General features: G+C 36.0%; 1 protein-coding gene across 1 annotated transcript in view; it reads left to right on the top strand.

Annotated features, from left to right (window-relative positions):
- LOC137401720 (ribonuclease inhibitor-like) overlaps positions 1-9,078 on the top strand; it is a 38,497-nt gene extending 29,419 nt beyond the window's left edge. The window contains exons 10-11 of the mRNA XM_068088177.1: positions 6,017-6,141; positions 8,831-9,078. Coding sequence (XP_067944278.1) covers positions 6,017-6,141; positions 8,831-8,836 — 131 coding nt within the window. The 3' untranslated portion in view covers positions 8,837-9,078. The remainder of the gene's footprint in view (positions 1-6,016; positions 6,142-8,830) is intronic.
- The last annotated feature ends 3,350 nt before the right edge of the window (positions 9,079-12,428 follow it).

Here is a 12,428-nt window from a genome sequence, read left to right as displayed (position 1 = left end):
CCAATGATTAGTTGTTTCAGACTAGAAACTTGAAATAATAATTTGTGAAACCAGAAATAATTTTAAAAAAAACAACACTTTGATCATTTTATAATCCTGCAGAGCATGATAGAGAATTGCTGCATCATTACCAAACCTGGTTACCATAAACCTGGATGCCTTAGAGCTTATTTATGGAGACAAAAAAATTTAAAAACATTTGGTTTTATCTGAATAATAGTTACTCAAATATAAGGTGTAACTTTGATTGCCTAACATAAATGGATATCTTGGTTGGGTATCAGCGTTATCTGAATATTCAGAGTTCAATAATTTCATCGGGAAGAAAGCACTAGTTTAGATTAGATTAGAGAGAACTCTTGTAGCCTTTGTACCCTTCAGAGTCTATAAATGTTGTGAGTGCAAAATAAAATCTGAGTGTAATTTTAAAATTATTAGGGTAACAATTGGTGGGATTACATGCTGTTTATATGCTGGAAATATCGAATGAAGCAAATCTTACTCTATCAGGATAACGACATTCAGATAGATCCAGTTCTTAAAAATAAGTAATGATCATCTCTGTAATTTATTCATATAATAGAACTAATATAATTGTTTATCCAAATAACCTGACAAATGGGCGTAACAGTCTAACTTTGACTTGTGATCACCTCAAAATACAAAATTGTCGACTTTACGATTTAATATTTAAGCAAATGCAAAGTAATTTGCTACATATGACAGCTGAAGGTTTTAAAAAATCTGCAGTTTTGTCTAAAAGTAGGTATTATGCTTTTGCCTTCACTTAGGATGTATATGATTCCCCTATGCATAGGATGTACATGATTTAGGCACATGTTAGGGTTGGACTTCAATAGGAAACCCTCTCAATTTGTGGATAATTACAGTATTTTTTGTCCTAAGTCGAGACACCAGGCTGGGTAAGGTCCAAATGCGTAGTGACCTATCATCAAGGTCATCTTCCGAGATCTTTATAAATATTTTTGGCTACAATAACTGATTATTTGAATTTTTACAAGCATGTTCGACTTTTGCTCATATCGTGTCATGGAGAACATAACTCTAAGTTTATATATACATATATGACTGCCCTTTCCCACTATAGATACATGTATATTGTCAATATTTTGCCATGCCTACTATTTTAGCATACACATAGGGAATCCAAGTCTATAGTTTGCTATAGGGGGCTCCAGCGAGTGCTCCTATCAACCAGCGCTGCACACCTGCATTCTTAGTTTAAAGTCATTGATGAAGTATGTATCAGAACTAACCAACTTTGTATGGCAGCGTTTGACTTTGATTGGACTTCCTGTGGGATTAGTTGAGGAACAGTTTTGTCCAACATTGTGAGTTGAATAGGGTCATAAGGACCCACACTATATATTATTAGAATACAAAATTTATTAATATTCAATAAATTAAAGTATTTTAATTTCTGAACAGCCTCTTAAGAAGTGCTTCCAAAATTAACACTTACAAGTCTGGACCCGATATAACTTGGGAGTTGTTTTCTCACCTGATCCTACGTCCTTTTAAACTCAGTTGCATAGTTTCGCTTTGTTTTTCCATATATTTTGTTTTGAATTGTGAAATTTTAGTGTCTTTGTGCATTTATTGTGTTTTTAATATAAATTCTAAAGTTTTAAATTGTTTAAACTCGTAGTTGTTGGGATATGGCCAAAATTCATATCAAATATACACTCGCTATCTATTCATATCAAATATACACTCGCTATCTATTCATATCAAATATACACTCGCTATCTATTCATATCAAATATACACTCGCTATCTATTCATATCAAATATACACTCGCTATCTATTCATATCAAATATACACTCGCTATCTATTCATATCAAATATACACTCGCTATCTATTCATATCAAATATACACTCGCTATCTATTCATATCAAATCTACACTTGCTATCTATTCATATCAAATATACACTCGCTATCTATTCATATCAAATATACACTCGCTATCTATTCATATCAAATATACACTCGCTATCTATTCATATCAAATATACACTCGCTATCTATTCATATCAAATATACACTCGCTATCTATTCGTATCAAATATACACTCGCTATCTAATCGTATCAAATATACACTCACTATCTATTCATATCAAATATACACTCGCTATCTATTCATATCAAATATACACTCGCTATCTATTCATATAAAATATACACTCGCTATCTATTCATATCAAATATACACTCGCTATCTATTCGTATCAAATATACACTCGCTATCTCGGTTTATCGCAGTCTCTTCAGTTACCTCTAAATCATCACGTCTTTGAGAGTGAGAAAATAAAACTATATATTTTATTTGGTTTCTGTTTTTTTTAGTTTTATCAGTTTGGAGCTTTAAAATGATATTCAGTTGGAAAGGAGTTGTGCTACTCTTGCTTTGCCAGTCGAAGAAATGTTGTTAATTTGGTTTAGGATGAGAGGACCCGCTCGTTTATAGAAGGCAAATACTCAGTAATACAATAATTACCTGATGAATTTGAGTAACTTACTTTGTAAGCTAGTAGTCTAAATCTTTACTAAATCAATAGCCACGTTTGAAACCAGCTTAATAATCAATACGTGTAATGATCTACTGTTCTAGTTAATAACCTCAAGTGTCTTTAGTATTTTAATAGATGCAATGAATGTCATCACAATCATGAGCGCAGCGTAGGGGTTAAGATTGCTGGTCAGACTGGGAGGCTCTGAGATCAAATCCTGTGCAGAGATTTTTCATTGCTAGATTTTAATTTCCATAACTGGACACGGGGACGATGAAAACAACAGACAAAGAAAAGACAAACATTAGGATTGATATAGATGAGGCTTCGATGTGTTAGTTACTAAACTTAATAATAAGCTCTTTGTATTTGTATATCATTATAGAAAGTGTATATAGAAAATGTTATCCGCTTCCTAAGTTATCCTGATAACCTATAGCAACATTTTGTTTCTACATTTTCTACATCTTGTTTCAGCATCTCGACTCCTCCACAATACTATTAGTTTACCAAGTCTCAGGAAACGTTCTTTCAACTCACTCAATATTTCTTGATTTTTGTCTGTTCATGTTTTTTTCTTGTTGGCATATAATGAAAAACATCATTTTGTTGATGATTGCAAATGCCAATATGAAGTTATACATGTAACTGAACTGAACTTTATTAGTTATTTACTGAACTTTATTAGTTCAGTAAATATAAGCCAATGACAACCACCATTACCTGACTTAGATAAATCACTGTTTTATGTGATCAGGCTTTTACAGCTGGACTGAAAATATTTCTTTAACGTGTACAGTATTTCTTTAGAGTCAGCATGTTTGCGTTATCAACTCGTAATTTTAAACATTCATATCTAACGGACTTGAACAGTCCCCTTATAACACAGTACATACACACCGTACATACACACCCTACATACACACCGTACATACACACAGTACATACACACCGCACATACACACAGTACATACACACAGTACATACACACCGCATATACGCACCGTACATACACACAGTACATACACACAGTACATACATACAGTACATACACACCGCATATACGCACTGTACATACACACCATACATACACACCGCATATACGCACCGTACATACACACAGTACATACACACAGTACATACACACCGTACAAACACACCGTACATACACACCATACATACACACAGTACATACACACAGTACATACACACCGTACATACACACAGTACATACACACAGTACATACATACCCTACATACACACCCTACATACACACCGTATACTTGTAGATGAAGCAGGAATGGTCAGCATACATATTGTCTGCTGACTTCGTAAAGCGTTCCGGTGCCCCTTAATCATTATCCAATGCCTGACCGACTTCAAAGGCATTCTCAATCATTTCTAATTGTTTCATTAATTGTGCCTGTTCTATTTATCTCTGACAGCATTAGGGTCACGGGGTCATATAGCACGCATTGCACGGAAGGGAGGGGTAGACGAGTCCCTAGACGAGATAGAGGAACTTCAAGTATCAGTCTATCGTGTAGCTTGAAATTAGCTTATTTCTATTATCATTTAATACGAAGTACCACGGAGTACCACGGCTTCAGTTTAGCTGCCAGGAGATTAGCAATAATAATATTAACATTAATATAAAAATACAATTATACAAGGTGCAGGATATAACCCAGTTTTAATGACAACAATTCTGATTAACGTTAGCTTTGGCTATAAATGACATACTATTATCCTGGTAGTCCACTGTGCCATGAGAGATCATCATGTGTAATAACTATGTGCACAATTATTCCTAGATGCAACAAATAGTAACGCACTTGTCCTGGAGGCTAAATATTTGAGTCCGAGTCCTGTATGGGGCAGTCTTTTCTTCTAATGGTCTTAACTTGGCTTCAGACAGACAGACACGGCTCTTATTATAGTAAAGATGATACTAGTACCCTGGCAGTCTGGTGTGCCGTGACAGATCGTCAGGTGTAATTAATATGTGTACAATTATTCTGCAAGTCAGGTGTAATTAATATGTGTACAATTATTCCGAAGAGTCGAAACGCCACCGATTCATCCAGGTCTTTGAGTGTCAATCTATCAAGCTGCATGTCACGAGTTCTAATATTGCCTGATGCAATATTTTTTCTTTTTTCCCGTCTGCCCTTTTTTTATCATATCACAAATTGCATACTGCTGTTTTGAACCAAGATGCAAATTAAGCTCCATGTTTGAAGGTGGGGTTATTTTCTAAAACTGTGTCACCAGAAAATCTCACACCTTCCTGTTTCAGCATATTCCCCCATGTCTCACATGGGAGCAGTGTTGCTCCCCTCTGCATTAGTTCTCCCATGTCTGACCTCACACTCTGACACCAGCGATAACTCCTACTCGCTGCTCTAGAGCTTACACACCATTTAATGCAGTTCCTCTGCTGACCCTGGGGGATTCTCGGCTTGCAAATATATTTGTACAGCTGTATAAAAGGCACTGATATAAATGAAAAAGGTTTGCTGCCAATAATCAATCAACAGCTCTTGTCTGGCAGCGGTAAGTTCGAAGCAAATTGAATATTGAATAGCCTTGAGGTAGCATCATGCAGCAGAGTAAGTTAAAATAGCTGGCATCTAGAATGCTGATCTTCATTGCTAGTGAACTAATTGGGAAGGAGACAAGCAGCGATGACCTTGCCTATTCATAGTTACCAACTCAATCAAATCACTTGGGTTCGTTAAAGAATAGTTTTCCTTAATTGCAAGAAACTTACAAGTATATCACTCAACTAATTTCCCTGCTTTGAAGATGTCCTTTATAGAAACCATCAGTCTAATTCTCATATGGCTGGACAACAAATAATTAGTCAATTTTATAACTTCTGGTTGATTTTCATGTAGAAACCAAAGCACCTGCATGCACCTGCATGCACCTGCATGAGCTAATCAACTCTTGAGCGCATTTCACCTAGTGGCCTTTTAAGGTTGTTTATCACAAGTTATCCATTTCCTTGATTGTCTCTGTTAATGTATATTATATAAATATAATATAAACAGAAATATATATATAACCTAAATATAGGTATACAAAAAACATACACGTTCATACCGGTATATATAAACTAGACGGTTTTTGACTAAAATTCTCGCAGCAGATACAACATTGTTTCACGCTTGGCGCTTATCGACTGCGATTTGTGAATCGAAAAATTTAATGTGCAAAAATTTGTAAAATAAAGAAACAATCTTCGAAGCCTGAAACCACAGTGGTCGCTGTACCAAAGAGAAGGCGACACCTACATGGGTATATCTGCTGCTTCATAACCTTCGCTTTGACTTGATCTCTCTATTCAGCTATTCCATTTCAATCAGTTATGACTTCAGCCCGGTTTTTCTCTGTAATAAATCTATGGAATATACAATAAAGGTATGGAATGTTGATCTCTTCGGCTGGTCTTCAAGGCATCTGTATCTTGCAGGCAATGGACTGCCTAATATTAAACTGAGGACCACACACAGGATGCAGGGGGATACCTTGAAACAGCTTATCAAACTTGGAGCTGGGGCTATTAAGAAAAAGAAGAAAGGAAAAGGAAAAAAGAAGGTAGAGTGTCATTTCTTTGTCTCGTCTCTGCTTTTCTATTCGATATGTTGTATCCATCTGCTGTATGTTGTATCCGTCTGCTGCATGTTGTATCCATCTACTGTATGTTGTATCCGTCTACTGCATGTTGTATCCGTCTACTGTATGTTGTATCCGTCTACTGTATGTTGTATCTGTCTACTGTATGTTGTATCCATCTGCTGTGTGTTGTATTTGTCTGCTGTATGTTGTATCCGTCTGCTGTATGTTATATCCGTCTGCTGTATGTTGTATCCGTCTGCTGTATGTTGTATCCGTCTACTGCATGTTGTATCCATCTACTGTATGTTGTATCTGTCTACTGCATGTTGTATCCGTCTACTGCATGTTGTATCCATCTACTGTATGTTGTATCCGTCTACTGTATGTTGTATCTGTCTACTGTATGTTGTATCCATCTGCTGTGTGTTGTATTTGTCTGCTGTATGTTGTATCCGTCTGCTGTATGTTATATCCGTCTGCTGTATGTTGTATCCGTCTGCTGTATGTTGTATCCGTCTGCTGTATGTTGTATCTGTCTACTGTATGTTGTATCCATCTGCTGTATGTTGTATCCGCCCGCCTACGGTATGTTGTATCTGTCTGCTGTATGTTGTATCCGTCTGCTGTATGTTGTATCCGTCTACTGTATGTTGTATGCGTCTATTGTATGTTGTATCTATCTGCTGTATGTTGTATCGTCTACTGATGTTGTATCCGTCTGTTGTATGTTGTATCCGTCTATTGTATGTTGTATCTGTCTACTGTATGTTGTATCCATCTGCTGTAATTTGTATCCGTCTACTGTATGTTGTATCCGTCTGCTGTATGTTGTATTCGTCTACTGTATGATGTATCCATCTACTGTGTGTTATATCCGTCTACTGTATATTGTATCTGTCTGCTGCATGATGTGTTTGTCTACTGCATGTTGTATCCGTCTACTGTATGTTGTATCCGTCTGCTGTATGTTGTATCCGTCTGCTGCATGATGTAGAATTCTTCTTCTTCAGCCATACAGGAAGTCTCAAATGCATTTTATGAATTACAAGGACAATTAGAGGACTGCATTTGAAAAGCAAATGAAATATCAGTTTATTTTCAAAGTGATCAGTGAATTCATTAGTAAAACATTTGAATTAATACCAACATCAAAACAATGCACAAACCCTTTCTGTCTTTTTCTTTTAGTGGCTAATACAGTTTTATAACATTGTGAAAGTAGGCAAAGCGATTATGTCATCAGCTGACATCGTTTAAATACTGTCTTATTGATTCCACAGTAAAATGACGCAACTGCGCTCCATATCCATTTTATACAATACCATAGTATGTAGTTGCTCTCAAATGATGTGTTTGTGAGATACGGCAAAGTTGGTGGTTGAAATTCACTTCTGAACAAGAAGGTGACTGGATCTATGGGTAATATGCTTTCTGATCATTATGGGTCTCCATTGACACGAGTCGAGTCGCAATAGCCATCAAGCTCGCCAGAGGGCACGCAGAGCCTGAGAGGATGCATTGATTATATTGATACGTGAAACAGATAATTGAAAGCACACGGCAGGTGGTTTGGAATGCGGTCTATTCAGGTTTTCGGCTTTGTCAAACTCGTGCCTTGGAGCTCTGCCAGTCAGAGATAGTGAAAAGTCACATTCATGAGGACTCCCACTTTTACAAATTGGGGTGACTTTTCTTTAGATTCATATCTCCTGCGAGTGACGAGACAGTGAAAGAGCTGCGGCACCTCGCTGTCACGAGATTAAATATTTTCTCTTTAATCTTTATACAATAGCTATCTTCTTTCAAGTATAAAAAATATGAAAATATCATGTTTTATGTGTGGGCGAGATTTGAAAACTTGTAACATTCCTTAATGAGTCTAATGGAGGCTTTTCGCTCGAACAGAAGATTTATTTCTGTTCAGTCAAGCATCTTGTGAGTGTCGGTTTATTCAACAATAAACCGACACTGTGCAAAAAGGGCTTCGTTTATTTTTTGTGATACGTTTTATTCTTATGTTGCATACCGTATATAAACATTGTTGTCTCAAAATGGTTCCGAATCACTGGATATAGTAGTGAGTAGGCCTACTTAGTTTTTTCAACAAAAGCTATGTTACGGCAAACAAAGTTTGCTTCTTCGTTTTGCAGTTCTATCTAAATAAGGCTGTGCATAGTGCACTAAATTGGACCAACAGACCTGCAGATAAAACATAATATTCTATACAAGTTGCTACAATTGCTGTCAAAGCACAAATCTTTACTATAATATTTACTATAATAAGATCCGTGTCTGTCCATTTGTCCGAAGCCTCACTAAGAGCGTCAGGACAGCCGACTGCCCCGCACGAGAATAAAACCCAAATATTTGGATTCCGAGACGAACATGCTACCATCTCCACCACACAACCACATTCCACTTCTAAGAATAATTGTGCTCATAGTTATTACTCATGACGATCTCTCACGGCGCTCGTGGCTGTCTTCATATTAGTAGGGCATATAATACCATCTTTATATTTTATTTGTGACGCTCTGAGAGATTGAAGGCAAGACTAAACTTGGCTTTCTGCCCATTTTGTTTCCTTCAACAAGAGGGCTTCACCCCTCCTATCCATAATACCCTGGTTGTGTTACTATGGTAACATTGCTGTTTTATCACATTGTAGAAGTGAACTTCAGCACTGCTCACGGTTGGTTAATTCTCTTAGGAACAGTCACCTCTATGGATGCCCAATCTTGTTTCTTTAGCTTTGGATCCATTGATATTGTTCAAAGGCAGTGAGGGAGAGAATACACCTTGTCGATACTATTTATTCTTTTTATATATTTGTCATCATTCTATTACGAGTCATAGAATTCTCGCCATAGACCTGGCAACAAACATGGGAAATAGTAAGACATTATGGTTATGATGTCTGTGGTAATATTTATTGTATTTATTCTAATTTATTCAGTATTGATCTCAACTACAATTATTTAAATAAAACTTCATCAGAAAGTAGTCTCATCCCTTATCACTCCTGTCATTTCACAGCATTGTATGTTGAGTTACATTCGGGACTCAAACGCTTGCGATAAAATGCATTTTTGTCAGTGAATTTCACTTCATTATTGGGACAATTTTTTCAGATATACAATGACTTTGTTAGGAATACAATAGTTTTTAATTTATTCGCTATGGATTGGGTGTTTTATACTTTTGAGAAAAACTGCAAACTTCAAAATTGTCTACTGTCAAATTGCGACTCACTATACCACCACCAAGAAAAAATGTTATGGCATATAACCGAAACTGTAACCAAATATTTATGCAGTTATTCGAAGTAATGTTCAACATTCAACACAGAAAACTTGATAATTTTGCAAAACAACTCAGGTAAAAAATAAAACTTTAATTTAAAAATTACCGAAAATATGAATACTAGTTCAAAATATATTTAGTTCAGGTTTGTGTAAATTGTGTAGAGTATTTCTATCATACCCTCCACCACTGTATCTACATACTGATACCCTCCACCCCTATCTACATACTGCAGTGTCTACGCTACGTGCACATATTTCTGAAGTGAACTATACAACCTCTTTACTATTTATAGCTTTTCAAATTTTGCTTTTTACATTTATATTTCCCCTTTCTTCATACAAAGCATTTCAATGCTAATTTGTAATGCTAATTTAATGTATTTATTGTTTTCAGGCTCTGAAACTTATTAAGCAAAATTATGTACCAGTTTGTTTTTAAATGAATTTCCTCCAGCATTTGGATATAGAGAGCAAATTGTTGCTTTCAATGGCAAATTATAAAAATTGATTACCGTCAAATGTAGAGTATGACAGTTTTCTTTTTACGCAAAAACCTCTAGCTGCTAAAAACTGACAAGCACTTGTATACACGTGGATCTGCTGTATTTCTTCCTTGAGAGCCAATCAAATTATGAGTTGAAACACCATCCTAAAATGTGAACAGTGGTTACAACTTATTGAATGCTTTGTAAGTTTTTTATCGTCATGAGAGCCTCTTATGATGTCACCACGTGTGCCGGGCCAGAGTTGTAGAAGCTGGCAACGAGCGCAGGTGTCTGGTCAAGCAATTATCGCTAATGTCACAACTAACAACTCTTGTATAACGACTCATTACCAGCAATCAAATTAAACAGCGTTGCGTAACAGTGTTTGCTCCAGTCATTGATGTACGCACGCGGATTCATTCAAACCATTGTGGAAAGGGACTCTTGAGGTCAAGGAATAGCAAGAAGTTCCTGAACAGAATTACTTGTGATGATTCAACAAATTTGAGGAAATTGCTCCCTAATACAATGAAAGGTCACTAGGGATTAATGTTTGCGTAACAGGCCCTGCGGCTAGGCCATACGCTGCCAAGAATGCTGAAACATTATGAAAGAAATACCTAAGAAAAGGTCATGAACTGTACATCACAGATGTACCTGTTTGTTTGTTGTTAGCTCTCTTCTATTCTAAAATAGAGTTGCATTGGATACAAGAGACATTTATTCCAAAGTTCTCACTAACTTGAGAGCTTCACACAGAGAGCCAGATAGTTGCAGAGAGCCAGATAGTTGCAGAGAGCCAGATAGCCATCTACGATTAGACCTACAATGCTCGCCATCTTCTGTGCCAAGCAGGAAGATTCGTGTGGGTCTCTGGTATTTCCATTTGGAAAAATCTTGCAGTGAAATATATATGATATTATAATAGTTTTTATTTGTAACGTATTAGTTGTTATCTGGAATATAAGTTAACAAACTAAATTATTGTTCTTTGCACAGTGGAGAGTTTTAAGGCAAAATGAAGCCCGTGTAATCTTACAATTTCGCAGAATCCTGAAAAAGTGAAAAGCTTTCCGAGTTGATGGAATAATATCTGAATTTAATATCCCTATTGTTTTTAATCTTGCCTTGCTAAAAGAGTGGTCTGCTTGCTATAAACTCACTTCTAGCTAGTTGGTAGTAGGCGCTGCTATATAGAAAAGCTGACTCTTTAGTTTCGACCTTCCAATTTAAATATTATATTATCATTAAATTGTAATATTAAATTATGAACGATTCACAAACATTGCGCAAAACATTGTTTGCGGTGGTCATTTGTGAAATAAATGATGTCGACTTACATATATATATCTATATATGTTATACATATAACATTCATGGGACATAAATCCTAAAATACAATTAAATTGTATTTTATGGGAAATTTGACAAATTTTGTCAAATTCCTCATAGAGATGGGAATGGCAGCTGTGGCAACTCTTTAGTTTTGAATTTCCCACATCTAAATTAGTCTGAATTACACCAGAAATTGCCACTGAGGAGGGTGTCAACAGAACTTTATTTTTAGATCTCGCTTATCCACTCGGCCCATAGCCTGTGAACTGAAAAAAATGGTATGACGCACTGTACCACTTGCGATGGTAAGTAACAGCAATCAGTTGCTGATGTAGGAATTTTAATAAAAGTTATTTATATTAATCAGAGTTGTAAGGGATCCTGCATGTTCACCAGGAAACTTTTCTCCTTGCCTTAAAAGCATGACAACTCGTATTTACATTAGCTTAGTTGTGGCTACTTTCCAGCATCTTGCTTGGTTGTTGATTTTGAGCTCGTCTCTGGTTTTACAGCAACTCTGTCTCAAATAAAATTAAAAATGTTTGAATCAGAGGATGTCAGACAAGATCATAAGCAACTGGAAAATAAAATAAACAATAAAATAACGAAAAAAATTTGTTGTAAAATTATAATATATATTAAAATATAATAAGAGTAAATAAACAAAAATGTAACTTTTTTTAAACTTATATTTTTGCGATTTTATTTACTTCAAGCTTCAATTGCATTCATTTGAGTTTAGCCTGAAGAACGGTCGTAACTGTGTAAAACTTTGAGCTGAGAATGAAATAAATGTTATTTCAAGTATTTTGTTCATTTTTAGAGCCCTACTATACACCGGTATTTCTGTGTTACTCTGTCAAGCATTTCAGCCGATATTAAACAGCGTATAAAGTTTGCAGCTCAAACTCTCTGTGTTTAATAATAAGGAGTGAAACATGCCCTATTCAATATAGCCTTAGATCCTGCTAATCATGCATTTTGCTCTGCAACAACTCCTAGGCTTGAGCCACAGACAAAACTACAAACTTTTTTTGGAGAAGAGCTACAACACAAGCCATAGCGCTGTTGATCATAACCCAAAATATTTTTAACCCCAGGGTTGATACCCCCCCAAAGGCCCATTAGGCTCAGCTTAAGG

This window comes from Watersipora subatra, chromosome 8 (genome assembly GCF_963576615.1).
Source record: "Watersipora subatra chromosome 8, tzWatSuba1.1, whole genome shotgun sequence".
Lineage (NCBI taxonomy): Eukaryota > Metazoa > Bryozoa > Gymnolaemata > Cheilostomatida > Watersiporidae > Watersipora > Watersipora subatra.
This window is presented reverse-complemented; position numbering and strand designations above follow the sequence as displayed.